Genomic DNA, 21,051 nt, shown 5'->3' with positions numbered 1-21,051 from the left:
CATGAGAGACATTCTTGCATGTTTGCGTCTTAGTTCTAAAAGTTCTAGATCTATAAAAATTCTTGCCTCTGTAACACTCTGCCTACCTTTCAAACCAGATATAAACCTAACCGCTTTTCTTTGAACTGCTTCCAATGATGCTACCTGTCGCACCAAATGAGGGTCCCATACTTCACTCGCATATTCCAATATTGGTCTACACAGAGTGAGATATGCAACCCTTCTAACCCTCATCGGCGCATTAAACAAAACATGCTTCATCATTCCCAATCGCTGACTTGCCTTAGATATGATTGAGTCTATATGTAAATCCCAATTAAAATCATTTGATATAAAAACTCCGAGGTATTTAAAACTGTCTACTACAGATAAAGGTCTGCCACTTAGGTAATACACCACATCTGGGTTTCCGCCACTCTGCCTTGCAAAACGAACGATTTGGCATTTATCAGTGTTAAAATTCATTTTCCAGTTATAGGCCCACTGGTCTAATATGTTTAAATCCTCCTGGAAATTCACTGAATCCTGAAGGGTGTTTACCTGAGAAAAAAGTAAAGCGTCGTCTGCAAAAAGCTTGATAGTAGAAAAATTTAGATTATCGGATATATCATTTATGTACACCAAAAATAGGGTGGGCCCGAGGACAGACCCTTGTGGAACGCCCGATGAAACCAGCAGGTCAGAAGATGCAGCACCCTCTATCACTACTCTTTGGAGTCTGTTTGACAGAAAGTCCCTAATCCAATTTACCATGTACGGGTTTATGTTTGAATAATAATAATAATAAATAAATAAATAATAATTGTATAAAAACTACACGAATTTGTGTGAACCAATCATCTGATCTACACAAATAAATGGTATCTCAACTTTTACTTTTGGACTTCTACTCTCAAACCAATCCGTACTCTAAGCGTTTGTGCGAAATATGCAGGGAATTGGATAGATCATGCGCAAAAATCGAGTTCGCATTTATTATAACGAGAAACAAAATGATTCAAATTTTGCAACCAATTGATATCGTGCAACTGCGTTTTAGAATCTCAGTCTATGAGTTGTAGAAGGCTGAGAAATACCATGGGAAATTGGGAACCAAATCATTGAAATGTATGTATTTAATTAATTTAGAATTTCAAGTAATAATGAGTAGTAATAGTAGTGTTGACTTTGAAACAATATTGGTTTTATGTACATGTATTTATCCAATAGCAAACTATATCAAAATGTTACAAATTTAACTACATACCTACATACATATAATGAAGCAACATAGACATCTGTCGTGTCAATTTGAATCAATTCCCGCGTACATGTCATATATTTTATGGACTTAGCATGTTCTATAGCCCACTGATGTACATAGCTTCTATTGTCTGTAATTCGTTTGAAACCAGAAAAAGCGGTCGTCAATAAAGCTAGTACATGTACTAGTAGACTAAAAGTTATTATGGAAGTGCAAAGTACATAATTTAGGTATAAGTGATATTGTTAGCAGAGCACCAATCGTGCAATAGAAGTATCCCATCTGCTGAAGCGTTCGCTTCCCTCAAAGCCGACTATTTCAAGCATTACATCGATGACAAGACAGGCTATAGCTTAATTACAATTTGTACAGATTTGTACAGATTTTTTGTTCGTTAACTTGTATTCCACCGAGATTTTTGCAGCTCGAATTTTAAACTGTTATGATTTTGATATTATAGGAGTGACGTTCTTTCTGTTGGTGATATTTATTCATGATGTGTTTATAGATGATTGTGATTTCGAGTCAGGTTATTCATATGAAAAGACGATGAGCCTTCTTATGAAGCTATTCGTCAAAAGAAATATTTTTTGTCAAGTACTTTGAACTACAAGACTCCAAATTTGAATTCACGTATTTTCCTCTGTTTTTTTTTCTTTCTCTGCTGACATGAACATTTTAAAAAACCAAAATTTCTCTCAGCATTGCTAAACCACAAAATTTTGCTATTCGTGGGGTGTTTGTAGTATTAACCAACAGTGTTAAATGGTGAGATGTTTTTTTAATTTACGGTGCTTATACAGATTATTCATTTTACATAGACAAGAATTAAAAATGTTTTTTTTTCTGTCACGCCATGAGATGGCGAGAGTTGGATTTATGTTGATAAGTGTTATACGTTTTACTACGTTTTATATGTATATATATATATATATATATATATTCGAATACCCGTTTTTGTTTCGGTGCTGAGGGCCAGTTTAGAGCAATCCCATGTGCCTCTCGACTGGAAACTGGCTGATATTGTCCCAATTTTTAAGAGTGGTAGGCGGGACCTACCGCAAAACTACAGGCCAATAAGTTTGACCTCAATAACCTCAAAGATAATTGAGCACATTATCTCTAGTTCTATGTGGCAGCATTTAAGTAGTTTTAACCTTTTAAGTGACAATCAGCACGGCTTTCGCAAACATTTTAGCACTACCACCCAATTATTGGATGTTACACATTTTGCTTCTAAAGCACTGGCAGAACGCCGAGAGTATCACATAGTCTCGTTTGATTTTGCAAAGGCCTTCGACAAGGTGCCCCACCAACTTTTAATACACAAATTGAAGGCTTACAGATTTGATACAGGTACCCTCAAATGGATAGAAGCGTGGCTCAGAAACAGAGCTTCTGTGGTTCAAGTGAATGGTTATACATCACATAATTTTAGTATTAAATCAGGAGTACCTCAGGGCTCAGTGCTGGGACCCCTATTGTTTATTCTTTACATCGATGACTTGCCACTCTGTGTGAAAGACGCTGACTGTCGACTGTATGCCGATGATACTCTGCTGTGCATGGATTTGACAAACACCAGCCAGCTGGCTTTGCAGACTAACGTTACAGCATTACAGCATTGGGCCACACAGTGGGGCATGACATTTAATCCAGAAAAGTGTATCCACATGCAGGTGGGCAGGTCGACACCAGATTTTAAACTTTTTATGAACGGAATTTTTATACCACAGGCGAATGGTCTGAAATATTTGGGGGTTTTCATACAAAGCGACATCAAGTGGCACGAGCATATTTTAAACATTACTAAGAAAAGTAATAAGGCACTCGGACTTATCCGACGCTGCCTTTTTAATGCAAGCATATCAACAAAAATTGTCGCCTATAACACAATTGTTCGACCATTACTCGAATATGCCTGTCAGGTATGGTCACCGCACGCAAAAGGCTTAACTGACAAATTAGAAACAATTCAAAGACGGGGGGTTCGATGGATTTTCAGACTCGGGCCTATGGATAGTGTCACAGAGTGCATGCGTGTAAATAACATCCAAGAACTAAAAGATAGAAGAGAAGATTTGGATTTGAAATTTTTAAAAAGAATTGTGTTTGGTCTATACGATCTAGACCTCAATAACTATATCTCTTTTAACCCATCCCACCAAACCCGTCATGGAGTAGTCCACCCACATTTTAGGATAGACCAATATAAGCACTCTTTTTATAATAGAATGGCACCGAATGTTGTGGGTCAGGGCGTTGATGACTCCCTCAGTTTTTAATACGATCTTGGTATTGCAACAAATTAGGTTTTAGCGTTCTTATCAATCATTTTATCTCAAATTTTATGTTCATATAATGCCCTCGGGCGTATTGGACAGATTCGAATATATATATACAACTCATTAATTACCACCTATGATGAATTAATGCAGGACCGAGTTAGTACGACTGTCACACGAGCTGCTGGAAGAGGCGATCCTCCTACTATATATGCAAGAACGTCTGTTTATCACAACAGCTTTTCACCAAAGACTGTTCGTGAATTTAAAAACTGTACATCACATCAACAATAAACAATTATTTGCTAATATGGCAATAAATTACAATATTATCTAGTGTTAACAACTGCTCAACATATGAGGCGTGCCGCTTGCCGCAACCGGCTCTAGTACGTCCTATGAAGAAGATGAAGTGCAAAAAGTTATAGTTCAATAGTGAAGCCAAAATGCTGCAATCTGACAAGAAAAGCTCATAGAATAACGTCAGCATGCGAAGATTGAAGACGGATGCAACCAAGAGCAATGATAGATGCACTCAAGAAGTGGAGACTGGCTCATTTACTGCACGTCTTATAGCAGCCAACCAATCGATTCAGAAGCGAAGACAAATGCAATCTAAAAGCTGTCACTGCGTCTTCGAGTATCAGTGAATAATAACCACGAAGAAATAATTAGGAATTAATGTAATTTTCTGCATCTACTTTTCATCATGTGGATAGTGCGTGTCATCCGACTAGGCTGCATAATTACACTAAACACTTTCTTTCCACTCATTTGTTGGCTTATCGATGTAATATCGTATGATGTATCGGTGTCAATATATTCTATCCTGCAGTAAAAACAGAATACAGCCAGAACACTTGAACATCCCATAAGCTATACCAAACATCTACAAAATGCAACGGTGTCTAGTTCCTTACTCTCATTTGCTCATCTGATGCTGAGCAAATGTTCTAAAAACTAGGTTTGAGAGTAAACTAGCTGCTTACGGTAAAGTGTAGCTTTTATTGGCTATTTATAACCTTTTTCTCTAATTATTTTAGAATTTTGTTAGTTTGTATATGTAAAGTGTAAAACTTGGAGAAACAAAATTTATCTTTTTTTTTAAGTTTTGGTATTAATTAAAGGACTTACAGCACTTTCACTAATGTCTGACTTAATGCTTATCAATTAATTCATACTTACAAAATTCACGCAACTAAACATAGTCTAAAATTAAACAAGATGACAAAGCATATTCAAAACTTCTGATTGAGTGGTTGCAGAAAAATTGGGCATACAGGATTCTTCCAAAACCATATGTAACAGCGTTGTTGAAAACTGTTTGCTATATGCTTTTGACTAATCGATTGACTTACCAACTAACCTACAAAGGTTAAGCAAGTAGTAATACGCACATGCATAGTTGGTCAATTTATGTTCTGTTAAATATATCTATTTTGATGGTCTGTTTAAGACTATTAAACTTTAAAGAAGTAAATACATAATGCTGAGCAAATCATGGTTGCTGAGCAAATTTTGTTTGAGGAGGTTGGCTCAAAAATAATCTGAGATGGGAGATGGGCAACTTAACAAGTCATGGTTTATGATCTTGGGAAATGAAAGAGAAGATGATCAGAGAAGCTTCTTCGCTTCCTGGTGTGGTGCCAGGCACTCACCTCACCTTAGCCTCATTTTGTTCAAACAGGTCAACAAGCAAGAACTACTGAAATTCTACGCTGCTGTCTGGCTATACTGGGTTTTTTGATGTAGCTCTTACATCTTCCTATATATGGCAATTGAAAAATCGTGTGTAGACATTGATGTTTCTTCAACAGTTAGAGCCTGGTGAAGGCTTAACCTCGGTGCATGTGATTGACAAGAGGAATTTGGGCCATGAGGTTGTTGATGACAAAGCTTCAGCTCTTCTCAAGGGGAAGGTTTTTAACCAGAATTGAGAAACTTTTTTCCATTCAGCATTCGTAGCATAATGTCAAAAGGTGTGACTACTTATCGAGAAAACAATAAAATGGTTACAAAGACAGACGTTTGTGAATAAACGAACTGGATGACAAACATGGTAAAACAAACAGTAGACAGATACAATACCTTTATGGAAAATTATTTTTGAAGCTTCATAGAACTGCTGGACAACCATAAAATTAAATAATGTTTAATAACTTGGGACTACATTACGAAAGGTTTATATCATGGTTGGGACATTGATTACACCACTATTTTCAACTTTTAAATCTGTAGGCTACACACAGTAGCAATCAAGACACGTTTGTGGATAGATCAGTCGTCATAATACATTTTAACCAGTTGAGAGTAATGGAGAAGAGATATCGAGACCAGTATATGCTGCAGCCTTTGATTCAACCAGTACTTGTACTGCGATCAAGCAATCCTCTGAGCCTTTGTCTATAGTACTCTTTCAGATCAGCTATATGGCTGGCAAAATTTGTTGATAGCAACTATTATGTTGTATTATAGTACAGTGTAGTATTATACTACAATGAATCAGTGTAGTATAATACTACACTAATTCAGTTATACTTGTATACGCCAAAAATTTGGCTATGAAAGGATGAAGGTACTGTCTGTTTTCAAGTCTGTATATTTGCTTGATTATTGGTAACTCCTTACAAAAAAGTGAATCTGCATGTTACAGCAACTGAGACAACACTCCATCTCACAAATATGGTTCTTGCAACAAGAGCGACTAAGGCTGATGAAGGCAATGTAATATTATGACTTTTCAAGAGACTGCCAAATGGCAACTCGCCTCATTTTTTCTACACAAATATTTTATTAACACGTATACATTGTACTTTAGTGGCTAGAGATGCTTCCATATTTATTTTCCTTGCTGCTGTTTTGGATGAGCTATGGTGTGTTACATAAAGGCACGTTTAGCCAGCTACCGCTACTCACAAACCCATTGTAGTTCCTTTCACCTTTTAACAAGCTAAACATATCAATCTGTTTCAGAATTGTTTGGAAAAAATCTTATGTGTAGTGGACATTTCTTCTTCATCTTTCTTAAAATGACTTTGATCAGATTATTAAAGTAAAAAGTTTAGCTAAATGCCTTAGCTACCAATTGGTTTTACATTACATAGCGTTTTATTAGAAGTAAGCAATAGCTAAAAAATTTGCTTAACTGAAATTAGTGTTTTGATCAATGTCTATAAAGCAGTCTTGATCTGATGGATTTATTACTACAGAACAACGGATCACATACTGATATCTAAACTTGTAAGCATACAACTCTTGCAATATGCAGTGGAACCATAATGAGTAACATCAAAGCATGTTTGTATTTATGGTGTAGAACTTTGGTAACTAGTTATTCCTTAGCGGTGGGATGACAAATATAAACAGAAGTGCAGTTTAAATTAATTAGCTTACACACATTTATAGTTTTTCTACGTGTCAGTTTTAGTCGTCACCCGTTTCTTTACTGTTTCTTATAAATCTACAATGTTCTGTTGAACTTCAAGTCATTTATATTAGAAAGTAATTTGGTTGTTACATTAGATGGTGAAAATTTTCATGTTGAGATAGTTGAAGATAAAAATTAGAATGTCTGTTAACGGTATCATGTAGTTTGTTGCTCTTTCCAAACCTGGCATTAATAGCAGAAGTTGCTTGTTATTTATCAAATTTGTTCGACTGCTAGTGTCTGCGAAAGCAAAACTAATTTTTTTGCTTGATGTTATCTAGGCTGCATAAATACAGTGGAACCTACCTTCTCGAACGCTTCGGTTCTTGACCAACTCAGTTTGCGACCAAAGATTTTGAGATATGTTTGTCTTGGATCTCGAACATAAATTCAGTTCTTGACCAAACCGGAGCATGCGCATTGGAATTGGAACAGCTCCGAAATGTTCATGGAAACATTCGTTAACAAACGGAGAAACAATTTACGCTTCATAAATTCTTTATGAAAAGGGATCTGCGACTACGTCTCCTCTACCAAAGAGATTTGCTAAAGAGATAATCCCTTCAGTTGAGTTACCCTAAATTGTTTTGAAGAAGGATTCTCCATCAAAGATGTGAAGTAAAAGTGCCATTGCTGTTTATATTTTCTTTTTCCTACGATTTTTTAGGGAACTGATCTGTTGCATTTTTCTGCTGTTTCATTATCAATTTCTGCAATTTTTTGTATTGTATCTTAACCTTTAAAGGTTGACTTGCAACAAAATTCACATTACAGTTGTTTGGTATCAAAATATTCACCATGTCTTACTCTGCTGTTTTGTAGGTGCAAAATATGTGGAAATGTGATTACAAGTTCTTAAAAGCTCAAAAACGAAAAGCCGCTGTAGATTGGAATCAGTTTATTTCTCTGACGTTGTCATTACATTTGGTTATCGTTTTGTCACATGATGTTCTTACGTGAATCGAAAGGCCAATAAAGGCTCAATATGAAGCTTGTCGTAGCACTAGTTTATGACAAACACTTCGGATTTTACCGAAGACACCGTATCAAATATAGATGCTCGCTACTTTACAGTTTTGTTTCAGCTTGATCTAATCGGCAAGTCGTAATCTGATCATGTGACCCAATACTTCTCAAATAATTTCTGCAGCACTTTTCGATTATCACAGGTGACCAACAGGCTCGTCATGAATATCAGACAATGAGAAGTACTCCTTCGAGCTAAGGTTAAAAAATTAAATGAATTTTTGTGGTAAGTTATAAGATATCAGTGCTAAAAGTGACAGCATTACAATGACGATAAAACAGACGCGTAAGAACAATAGACATGGTTTTATTGAATGCGTGAAGTATATTTGTGAAAATATTTCGACGAATGAGGTTGCATGAAAGTGTAAACAGAAGTCATCTTGTACAACTACGTCCCATTTGAGCCGTTTTGAAAAGAGAAACTACGGTGGTCTCGAGTGGCTGCGATTAGCTGTTCGTTTTTTAGCTTTTAGGAGCTTGTAATCACATTTAGACATATTTTTGCACCTACAACACAACAGAGTAAGACATGGTGAATCTTATGATACCAAATAACTAATGTGAATTTTGTTGCAAGTCAACTTTTAATGTTTTGATGTTTTAATTGTGAAACATACGAAATGTTTACTTTTTTTTCCATCATCATGAATAGAAAACCTTTTATTAAAATTAAACACGATCTATATACCCGTTTTTATTTATAGTATGCAGTATACAGTACAGTTTTTGGTGTGAGGTGTTGAAAAAATACTTTACCGAAGTTGTTTTCTCGCCTTGGAACAGATAAAAATTTACATTCATTTATTTTAATGGGAAAAATTGTTTCGGATTTTGAACATTTCGGTTTTTGAACAACTTTCTGGAACAGATTATGTTCGAGAACCGAAGTTCCACTGTACAGGCAGTCAAGAGATCAACAGCTTATTTTCAGAAGTTTCACATGTGCATCAAACTGCTAGAAAACTGTTGGGAATTACAGTTCATGCAACAACAAGCGATTGATGTAGCACAACTCAAATGCTTAAAACTATTAAGCAAGATTGATATGCTACTAAAGTATGTGCATTCTCTTATCAGCAGCATTTTTAGGGTCATCATATAACCTAAACTTATGATAACATGATGAGTTGTAACCAGATTTATGCTCATCTCTCATGCATTCCAACTCGATAACTCTGATCTATTTTTTTAACATTTATTTTGCATTTAGATATTTTGCTATTTAATTTATTGTTTTATGATGTTGTATTGTACTCACAATTTACAATACAAAATATACAAAAAAATGCTTCAATGCTTTTTGAATTTCTTTCCAAATATCCATACATAGGCATTAACCACTTTCATAAAAAAATTGATTACATATGTCACCAATCATGTATCAATGAAGCAATAAATAAAACATTTACCTCACCTAGTAGCTTAGTTAGCACAAAAAAGGACTCAAAACATTTTTCCTGTTGTGTTTGAATACAAAATCTATTGCTATTTTCAAAGCCGAGTACATTGCTGACAATGTAAATGATATCAGGTGCAATATTTTTTATTAGAAGGCAACGCTGATAAGGCCATGCTGAGCCGGTATATTCACTTATGTAACTTTAAACTTTTAAAGACATGTCATGTTCTGAAATGTCAGTGTTTTTGCCAATTATTTTGCTGCCATGTTTCAACTTTGATAGTTGGTAATTGGCTTACAACATTTTTAGAGATGTGATTCATTTCGCAAAAAATATGACAAAGAAAGTTGCATGGTGGGAACTATAACAGTATTATAACTCTGTTAACAATTTTTATCAACATTAAAATAATTATACTGGTAAACTATAAAACTACAAACACTGACTGGCTTTAGAATATATCATTGGCCTTGAAAGTTCCAACAACTGAATGACCGAGTTTATTAAGAGCATTTGAAGTGAGGTGGCATCGTTATCAGAGCTTTTTAATAGTGGGCAGGCCTCAGTAAAGTCAAACATTTGGATTTTTGTCATTTGTTAGGTCTGACTAGGTTCAATGCACAACTTTTTAATAAAAAATCATTTGTTTTGTTTTTTTCAATAGACATTAATTTGATAAAAGCTTCACCAGGTACTTCAATAAAAGAAAATGCTTTATAAAACTAATGATTTATGCAGATTATAACAGATAACATTGGATATATTTTGGTCTAGTCTTGATCAATAAAACTTGGTATTGCCTAAACAATCAATAGCAGTGATGTTGGGGACATGCTGGCAACCTTTATTTTGCAATAAAATGCCCATTTAGAGTGTTAAGATGGAAAGAACAAGAGATGAAAACCAACAAAAATACCGTCTAATTTATTGTGGTGACTATCCATGTGTATCACACAGCTCATATCAATAAGGGCTGGTAAAATCTGTTCGTGTATGTAACATAAACAGAACATTGTACTTAAAACCTGACACATAAAAATGTTTTAAATAGCTAAAAGAATTCTATTATACCTTGCTAACCAGTCTCCAATTCGGCAATTCTATGTATCTTGAAGTAGTTTTGTGTACCCAGTTTATGCTATTACAACATTTATCGGCCGCTTGTGCTGTTTTAATGGTTGTATGTTACATATCTGTATAGCAAGGTTGAATCAATCAAGTACTTGCATCATGAAAGCTGCCTAGACAAAACTAGAGAGTTTTTTACCTCCTTGAGTATAAGCTCGTCATAAGAGCAAGTGTTGTGTTGGAGGATACTTATCTAAAGAGCTTTTCATACAAGCAGTTCAACCAAGTAATTGGGCTAGTATTGATTTTACATAGCTGGAAATTTGAAGTATCATGTGTGTGTAACAATTCTATGCCAACATTTTAATTAAGTTCTCATAATTGCTTAACTTTTTTTATTTTTAAATTTCCAAGATGAAAATAGTCTTCACACCGACTCTTTTTCATATCATGTGCTGACCTCAGCACATAGAAAATAGCACTCTATTCTTATAAAATGTTAAGTCAGTGATCCAATGATGCTAAAAGACCAGAAATGCTCACATTATGAGAAGTTATTGTTTTTCATGTCAAAAGATCAATGATTTTATGTTAAGTTTTTGCATTAAATTATCAATAAAGATAGTAGATGGATAATACGCTTTTTAATCTTTAGCTACTATTGTTTGAGGATTTGATAACGAGTGTGTGCTAAAAATATGCTTGCTTACTATAATAGTTGGAATGCAGTGTGACAGAAGCCTAGCTACAGCTTACTCACTATAAGCTAGGTTATTAATATCTTTTAAAACAAATTTAACTGAACAATATCATCTAATGGAACTGGTGTCATCATCCATATTTTTGGCAAATTTAAATTAATTGTGAACTAGCTGTTCCATATAGCTGAAAAATTGTCAGCATAAATTCATGTGCCTAAAGACCCTCTCTTGAGAATGAATATATCGTAACATGATCTCATTATTATAATAAGATGATAAATAATAATAATTATCAATAATAAGATGTTCCTCATGATAAAGTGTTGAATTTTAGATGGAATTAGCAATTGGAGAGATAGAACAAGAACGCGCAGTTCAAAAAGAAGACACTCATGCCCTTCAAAAGGTTGTGCCAGAGCCTGTGATCAAACATCCACTGCAGAACAAATGGGCATTGTGGTACTTCAAAAATGACAGAACAAAAACCTGGAATGACAATCTCAAACTTGTGGCCACATTTCAATTTGTAGAAGACTTCTGGGCGTAAGCATCTATTACATTCTTCCGATCATTTAGACATCCTAACACGTTTGATTCTTTGTTATTAACTCTTCGCAGTTTATTCCTTCAAAGACCAGATTCCACTCCCTTTGACCAACCTTGCACAGAGTTTTTTTGACAGACTATCACATAACAGTCTATCCTGCCACGTTATTCTCTCAGAGGCGTTTCTTCCACAGACTTTTCTTCCAAGGTTTATCCTTCAGCTGAATAGAATTTTACAAATTATCTTTGCTCCAACTACGCACCCACAGATTTTCCTACAATTTTTTCATGAATTATGTGTTCACAGTAGTGCTGGGCACGAGTACTTCTTGGCCAACGAGTTTAGACTCGTCCCCTTTGGTTCGAATTTTTTGAGTATCGGGTAGATGGTAGTGTTTCACATGAGTACTTGTTGGACTACAGGTTTTTTCGGGTAACGGGTTTGTTGATACGGGTTTTATGTCTAAAGTTACCAAACATCAGACATATTTTAAAATTCACAATGCAATTATAATTCTTTTCAATTTATTTATTGTTTTTTACTATTTTCTACCGACCGATATTTATGCTCGCAGCCTTAACGCTTTGAAGTTTGAACCCCAACTCTCTATCGGCCAGAATTCTCTCTGAATCTCGATTGGCTAGAATTCCGGCATTCCCATGGCTTTGTTTACAAAAGCTGTAACAGCGTAAATCAATCAAATTAATTTTAGCACAAGATATTAGACCAGATATTTTACTGCTATTTGTAACAATTTTCAAATATCTTCACCTACTTCCTTCGTTTTAATAACAAACTTTATTTGAACGGCATTGCAAAAAGATTGATACGACACGTTTGTTGGTAGGTCATGAATGATTGTGATGCAAATAAAGAACTTTATAGTACTAATTACAATTTTCCAGTATATTTTGAGTCATAAAATAATGATGAACATGTGCTCAATGGATATGATGCTATTGTAGGCATAAATGTTTTTACGAGTTTTTTAAAATCGTACAAACTTTTATAGTTTTTGCCCGAATAATGATAAAGTACTGTTTTTTCTATTTGATGACATTTTCTGCGGGTTGCTCGACTTTTTTACTAGTGTTTTACCAAATATCATTGGATGATGAGCACGTTCATATATATATAATAAAAGATTAAAAACTTCAGTTCTTTGGACAGATTGCCCAGGGTTACTGACACGTAATGACAAACAAGGCCAGTGTTCAAAGGATTAACAGGGGGTTATTAAACCGTGTTTTAAGCTCAGGGCGCAATAGACCGACCTTTTGTCCACTCTACTCGACGGATCTGTGTAACATAACTCGAACTCGCAAGTCAAAACCCAAATCTGCAAGACCGAAATCTCTATTACCCGATACTCGAGAGTAGATAAACCCGCCAGTTCAACGAGTTTTATTACCCGTGCCCAGCACTAGTATACAGACTATCTCTACAGACAATCTTTACACAGACTATCTTTACACAGACTATCTTTACACAGACAATCTTTACACAGACAATCTTTACACAGACTATCTTTACATAGACTATCTTTACACAGACTATCTTTACACAGACGATCTTTACACAGACGATCTTTACACAGACTATCTTTACACAGACGATCTTTACACAGACTATCTTTACACAGACGATCTTTACACAGACCATCTTTACACAGACTATCTTTACACAGACCATCTTCACACAAATGATCTTTACACAGACTATCTTTACACAGACTATCTTTACACAGACGATCTTTACACAGACTATCTTTACACAGACCATCTTTACACAGACTATCTTTACACAGACTATCTTTACACAGACAATCTTTACACAGACGATCTTTACACAGACTATCTTTACATAGACTATCTTTACACAGACGATCTTTACACAGACTATCTTTACACAGACGATCTTTACACAGACTATCTTTACACAGACCATCTTTACACAGACTATCTTTACACAGACTATCTTTACACAGACTTTCTTTACACAGACGATCTTTACACAGACTATCTTTACACAGACTATCTTTACACAGACGATCTTTACACAGACGATCTTTACACAGACGATCTTTACACAGACTATCTTTACACAGACTATCTTTACACAGACAATCTTTACACAGACGATCTTTACACAGACTATCTTTACATAGACTATCTTTACACAGACTATCTTTACACAGACGATCTTTACACAGACGATCTTTACACAGACTATCTTTACACAGACGATCTTTACACAGACTATTTTTACACAGACTATCTTTACACAGACAATCTTTACACAGACGATCTTTACACAGACTATCTTTACATAGACTATCTTTACACAGACGATCTTTACACAGACTATCTTTACACCGACTATCTTTACACAGACTATCTTTACACAGACTATCTTTACACAGACTATCTTCACACAGACCATCTTTACACAGACGATCTTTACACAGACTATCTTTACACAGACGATCTTTACACAGACTATCTTTACACAGACGATCTTTACACAGACTATCTTTACACAGACTATCTTCACACAAATGATCTTTACACAGACTATCTTTACGCAGACCATCTTTACACAGACTATCTTTACACAGACTATCTTCACACAAATGATCTTTACACAGACTATCTTTACGCAGACCATCTTTACACAGACTATCTTCACACAGACTATCTTTACACAGACGATCTTTACACAGACGATCTTTACACAGACGATCTTTACACAGACTATCTTCACACAGACTATCTTTACACATACCATTTTTCTGCAGCCGATACTTCTTTGCTGTACTCTTTCGTGAATCATTTTTCTGTGGATCACCTGTTCACAGATTATCTTTTTACTGACCACCCTTTCACAGGCAATCCTATAAAAAAGTCCTTTCATGGACTATCCTTCCACCAACTGCATGTATGTTTCCATAAACTTGCTTCTATTACAGCTAGTTTCATGTTGATCTGTATAAGTTATGGTACTCATGCATATAGCATTTCTTTTGTCAAATTGTCCATTTTATATCATTGTTTATTTTGAAGGCTATATAATTTCATACAGCCCGCGAGCAAGCTTCCAGGTGGATGCGATTATTCTGTATTCAAGGTTGGTACAAACGTGGTTGCGGTGACCCTGAAGTATTTTATAGCGCTCAAGTCAACTGCATATTAAGTTAGACATGTCATTGACTATTGCAACATTGTAAGACCTTACCACTCTATTACTATACTTTTTGGACTATTAGCTGCTACTTTTTTCTGATTTTTCGAGCCATGCGCCTTATATAAGGGTGCGGCTATTCTGTGGTTTTTTTTCACCGCGAGGGCGCATTAACCGGAATCTCCAGTTAGTGTGCCTGTAGCAGTGGGAAAAAATGAAACAATGCCTAACGGTACTGTTCCGTTAGGCACTGGGTGGAAAAGCGTCAATTAATACGGAACTGTGCCGTACGGCACTGTTCCGTTCTAACTAGCAAAGTTGCTGCCGTGTTAAAAATCACCGTCCTGAGTTCTGCGGCCTATACAAGGGGGCGACCTATGTATTTTATTATCGTTTTTTTTTTTAAATAAAGCAGATGCGGCTTATATAAGGGTGCGGTTAATAGTCCGAAAAGTACGGTAGCTGTTTTAAATGTAGATAAATGGGAGGAAGCACCACCATTGATTTTGTTTTATTGTGTCTGCAGGATGGTATTCAACCTGCCTGGGAAGATGTTCGAAATCAGAAGGGTGGTAGATGGCTCATCAACGTGAACAAGAAACAACAAGATCTTGATTTTTACTGGTTGGAGCTTGTAAGTTGTGTCATGAGTCCAGCTAGGATCGACACGAATATTTACAGCAATGAACATTGACTGCCTGGATTGTACCGTATGTCAACATAACTTGAGGAGTGCGTACTGGTCTACTCGTAGCTTTGATTCCAAATGCTTTGTATGAAGATTGAATGCACCGACAAATGAGCTAAAATAACATATCTAGATCTCTATGTCTATATATCTCTAGAATTAGTACTCAGCTGGTAAATGACAGAGTCAGTATATATCTGTAGATCTAGTACTCAGCTGGTAAATGACAGAGTCAGTATATATCTGTAGATCTAGTACTCAGCTGGTAAATGACAGAGTCAGTATATATCTGTAGATCTAGTACTCAGCTGGTAAATGACAGAGTCAGTATATATCTGTAGATCTAGTACTCAGCTGGTAAATGACAGAGTCAGTATATATCTCTAGATCTAGTAATCAGCTGGTATACAGACTGAATCAGTGTATATCTCTAGATCTAGTAATCAGCTGGTATACGGACTGAGTCAGTGTAGATCTCTAGATCTAGTAATCAGCTGGTATACGGACTGAGTCAGTGTAGATCTCTAGATCTAGTAATCAGCTGGTATAAGGACTGAGTCAGTGTATATCTCTAGATCTAGTAATCAGCTGGTATACGGACTGACTCAGTGTAGATTTTATTTTTATCTCTAATTGGTAGAACTCTCAAGTATACTTTCAGTTGCTCTGTCTCATTGGAGAGGCGTTTGGGGAACAGTCGGATGATATCTGTGGTGCGGTGGTGAATATTCGTGGTAAAGGTGATAAGATTGCTCTCTGGACATCGGATGGGGACAATGAAGAAGGAATAAAATATATAGGGTTGGTATCACATTCTTATTCATACTTTTTCCGCAGACTTCACTCTGATTTTAACATAATGAGAAGTTGAATTTTTTCAAATAAGAACTTATTGTTGGTAGAACAAAAAATGTCCTTGTCCTTCTCTAATGCAAGTAATTTTCTTCACTATTTGGGGTGGCTCGAGCTGATTCTATTCCAGATATTGTTCACTGCAAATGTTTCTAAGCATAAATCTTAAAATCATTTTTGGTGCGCGTAATTTGAACCTCAAAACCTGTTCTCCTTAAATGATCATACTATTCATTGCAGTTCTAAGCTTTTTCGTAAAATGCTACAAATCCTGTACAAGTCACATTCCTATTGGACATCTTCATCTTTATGAGCGAATGTCTAGACAGCTTTTATTCCATTCGAGATATTAAAGAAGTAAAAATACCTGGCATGCAAATGAAAAGATATTGGATGGCAAAGAAAGAAAGATGTCACGGCTCATGTCAAACTATTCTAACATGGCATTCCGCTATCACCTGGTTATATTCACTTACATGCAGTAATCTGCCGTTTGCTCTCGCCATTAGCGACACATAACAGCATTTTAAAATATCCCTATGCTATTTCAGATAACTATAGCTATTTATTAGGATGTGTCGTCTGCTTACACTACTGATGTCTCCTATGAAATATGACAATGCAGTCTTTGGATCCTGTAGTAGTCCTCTTGTAGCTTGACTGCTCAGTTGGCAGATTTGTATTCTCATTCAGTGTTGATATACTAGAGCTTCACGATTCCCAAAGGTCACCAGACGTTTTGATACAGTCATACCTCGATATATGAGTCCCCCAACATACGAGAAAATCGAGATACAAGCGACATTTCCAGCAAGTTTCTTCCTTGAGATACGAGTAATCTTTGAGATACGAGCTGGTTCTTGATCGCTACTACCTATATGGCAAAGAATGTGAGAGGCTGCTTTCGGGAACAGCATTGCTTGGTATTTTTCCTCAAATCAGTTTTAAAAAAGTTTTTTAAAAGATTGGCTGAAAGCTATAATGAATGCAAGGCAAAAAGCGCTAAACCGGAAACAGATAATAAAAATAAAGATGATCGAATTCAAACAAGTTTAGTAAAAGATTAAAACTTAGCTTGAAGTATCTGTGTTTAGTAAGCTAAAATTCATTTAAGTTAATTTCAAAAGTTTCTGTCACGTAGCGTCACAGAAGTTCAATATTCCGAGCGTGTTGCTGTCAAGTCTCCCTCCGGCCGCCGTTAGCCACTACTTGTGTCTCGAAGGTAAAAACTTACAGTAGTGTACATGGTAATGTTACATTTTATTGCAGATTTTAGCAACTAAATAAATATTTGTAAACTTTGTTAGCGTAGGCACTGAATTACAATTAAAAAACCTGTTTTTTACCGTAATATCCTGTTTTATATGGTTTTTTCATAGTATGGTAATGGATTAGTTTGTATTTAGTTATTTTATGTAAAAAACAGTGCCTTGAGACACGAGTAAATTGACATGAGAACTCAGTCCAGAACGCATTAAGCTCGTATGTCAAGGTGTATTGCAAATGACGATTTGTGATATACTATACTACTAGATGAATGTTGGCGTCTCGCTGGTAATAAAATAAGTACCTAATAAATTTGAGCAACTTCCCTGGTAAGCTAGTAATATGGCTAGTTTAAACCTTAACAATAATAGTGTAATGATGTTACACTCTCATCAAGCTGGCCAATAGTATTTTCGCAAGCGCTGCTTAAGTATGTGCCTTGTAATTGTTTCCTAGTCTACAAGATTAAGGACTGCGTAGTGTTACACTACGTTAGTCCATTACAGTAGTGGACTAGCTCGCCAGTCTGCAGACCTGGAGGTTCCGAGTTCAAATCCAATGCGAAGCAGGTTTTTTGTTCCAAACTGTACTGATGAAGAAGAAGGTCGCAGTTCACTAGAAGAGAGTGCTCAATACTAAAATAGAGCATTTATATAAAATTTATTAAGAACTGAAAACTTTAAAAACTGTTAGCTACTTGAAGTTTCATGGTTTATCATTTTATTATTCATCAGGTAAAACTAAAATGATCTGTAGCTCATGTAACTGTATGCAAAAACACATCAAATAGCCTAATCATCTACTATAGATTAAAGCCAGCTTTAATCTATAGTAGATGTAGACTAGATGAATTCTCGACGTTGCACGGGTAATAATAAGGCTTTTGCAAAGAAAATTTATTTTCACTCAACATGTACAGCGTATACAACATTCACCTTTGTAACTTTTAAAGCACATAAATTACATAATTTTATTGTATATTTCAATACATCAGAGTCATGGCTTTCGAATAAGCTATTGTTTGCCATGGTGAGACAGACAAAACAATGGTGTTTTGTTTATTTTTGCATACACTGTTTATTTTTGTGCACAGTGTTTATTTCTGTGTAATTCATACTGTTCCAGCTGCAGTGCCTACTACAGATCTTTACTGATTGCAGTAGTCTTGTTGGCTATGTGAGTTTAAGCATTTTTCTTCAAGTATGGGCACACTTTTTTTCTTCTGGTATGGCTTCACGGATAATGTTAGCTGCAGCGTTAAACGTGAAGCCATGAAAGATTGGCATGTGTTATAAGTATGTGCTCGATTCATTACATAGTATTATAGTCAGTTGGGACACCCAAGTGTATTGAATAAATACCTGCCTGTCTGCGCAGTAGATTTTAATCGCAATAACTTTATCGCAATAACTGGACAGACCGGCAGACAAACAGACAACCATTGAGATTTTTATTTATAGATTGTTCCCATTTTCTTCTCTGCTTTCTTGTTCCACTTCAACATTTTCTAAATCTTAGAAAAAACTCCCAAATGCCAGAGAATTTTCTTTCAACTCTTGACACAACTTTGTTGCTAGCCTTTGTAATATAAATTAAACTTTACAAAAGGTTAAAAATGTATGTGCAGAATGGCACCAATGTCCTTCTGCATTCGAATGATGCAAAAATTCTAGTAATGTGATCCCATAGCCTCAAAAATCAATGCAAGAGATACATTCTCATCTGCTAAAAAAATTAGTTTTTATTCTTATTATGTAAAAAAACTTGTAAATTTTTGTTAGTATATTTTGTATCTTTTAATTTAACAAAACTGTTTTATGTTCGTAACAATTAGAAACATTTATTTCAAGATTTTCCATGTGAAGCAAGGTCCATGGAATGAGCTTTTTGTTATAAAACTAGAAGGCCTGTGTGTTTTAGTACTAGTATCACTCATGCTGAAAGTCATCAGGGGTGAGATACATCGCCATTACACAACTATACCATTTATGCAAATTGGCGATATTTCTTTAAACGGTAGTGATTTTCAAATCGTCTTTCTAAAAGTTGGCACCCAACAATTAAATCGCCATATCGTGAAGCTCTATGAAATACTGTAGTGTTAGCTATATTATAATACATACAAATGGCCAGTTCTGTGGTTTTCAATTTTATATAATCTGGTACATTATCGTTTTACTTATATCATGTTAGAATACTCTGGTACATCATCGTTTACTTATATCATGTTAGAATACTCTGGTACATCATCGTTTTATTTATATCATGTTAGAATACTCTGGTACATCATTGTCTGACTTATATCATGTTAGAATACTTTGTAGGCAACTGGTAAAGGAGCGGCTTGGCATGGGTGCCATGTCAGAGATAAATTACTTTGTACATGAAGATTCAATATCGAGGACTGGCAGTCAGACTCAGTGCAAGTTTAAGCAGTAGCTCCTCACACAATCTTTAGGCAATCTGTACAGTTTGTAACTATTATGTCTGTATTTTCATCCATAATATGACTAGTGGTGTACTTTTCATGTCCGTAGTGATGTAATCTTGTTAGCTTATGTTTCAAAAAAATTATTTTCAAATTGGCTATTTTGTATTTTGAGTTACTATGTTCACTTTCACTCTAAACCTGTAATCACACTCTCTTCTATACAGAGATGCGTATAAATGACGAGCTTGATGACGAGCCCACAACTTTGAATCGCTTCTCTGGTCAATCAATTATTATAAATATAGATTGATATTTTACTAGTTATTCATTAGTGCAGCTGCTGGTTTGCTTAATGGCCCACTTTGCTTTCTTATAATGCATTGAAACAGTGTATATACAGTGTACATCTTTCATATATATATATACACTCACAAGCAATCTAATTATTTAGTTTTGCAGTGTATATACTTGTTTATGTAAAATGAACTTGCTATCGATGATACACTTTTTCAAGTTTGCAAATCCTACCTACTAGAAGCATAGCGAAAAAGGATCAAAATAAATAGCCATTCAACACGCTATAAGAGCGTTTGTTCCAAGCCTAAAATCATCATATCTGCCAGGCTAAAAACCTGTAGAATGTAGGCTTAAAACCTGTAGGTTGTAGGCTAAAACCTATCGGCGGTTTGTTAGTGAAGTCAATGATACACAGCCCCCCCCATGGGGGGCTGTATATCATTGGTGTATATCATGCGTATACAGCCCACCCATGGGGGGGGGGGGCTGCCCAATGATATACAGCAACTTCACCAATGATATACAGCCCCCCATGGGGGGGGGCTGTATATCATTGGTGAAGTTTTGCTATACCTGTACTCAAATTCCAAGATAGCGATAGGTTGGCACTTAGCAGTAGCACCAGACCTGCCAACCC

General features: G+C 35.6%; 1 protein-coding gene across 2 annotated transcripts; it reads left to right on the top strand.

Annotated features, from left to right (window-relative positions):
- The first annotated feature begins 1,057 nt into the window (after nucleotides 1–1,057).
- LOC137392165 (eukaryotic translation initiation factor 4E-like) lies at nucleotides 1,058–20,639 on the top strand. Of its 2 annotated transcripts, none has more exons than XM_068078799.1 (6): nucleotides 1,058–1,107; nucleotides 11,488–11,696; nucleotides 14,763–14,826; nucleotides 15,407–15,514; nucleotides 16,230–16,369; nucleotides 20,011–20,639. In XM_068078799.1, the coding sequence occupies exons 2-6, from the start codon at nucleotides 11,488–11,490 to the stop codon at nucleotides 20,123–20,125; spliced, it is 636 nt and encodes a 211-aa protein (XP_067934900.1). In that variant the 5' UTR covers nucleotides 1,058–1,107; the 3' UTR covers nucleotides 20,126–20,639. The 2 variants fall into 2 exon arrangements, with proteins under 2 accessions (XP_067934900.1, XP_067934899.1); XM_068078798.1 differs by lacking the exon at nucleotides 1,058–1,107 and adding an exon at nucleotides 1,715–1,772.
- The last annotated feature ends 412 nt before the right edge of the window (nucleotides 20,640–21,051 follow it).

The sequence above is a fragment of the Watersipora subatra genome, chromosome 3 (genome assembly GCF_963576615.1).
Source record: "Watersipora subatra chromosome 3, tzWatSuba1.1, whole genome shotgun sequence".
Lineage (NCBI taxonomy): Eukaryota > Metazoa > Bryozoa > Gymnolaemata > Cheilostomatida > Watersiporidae > Watersipora > Watersipora subatra.
Note: the sequence above shows the minus strand (reverse complement) of the source record. Positions and strands in the feature narration are given on the sequence as shown.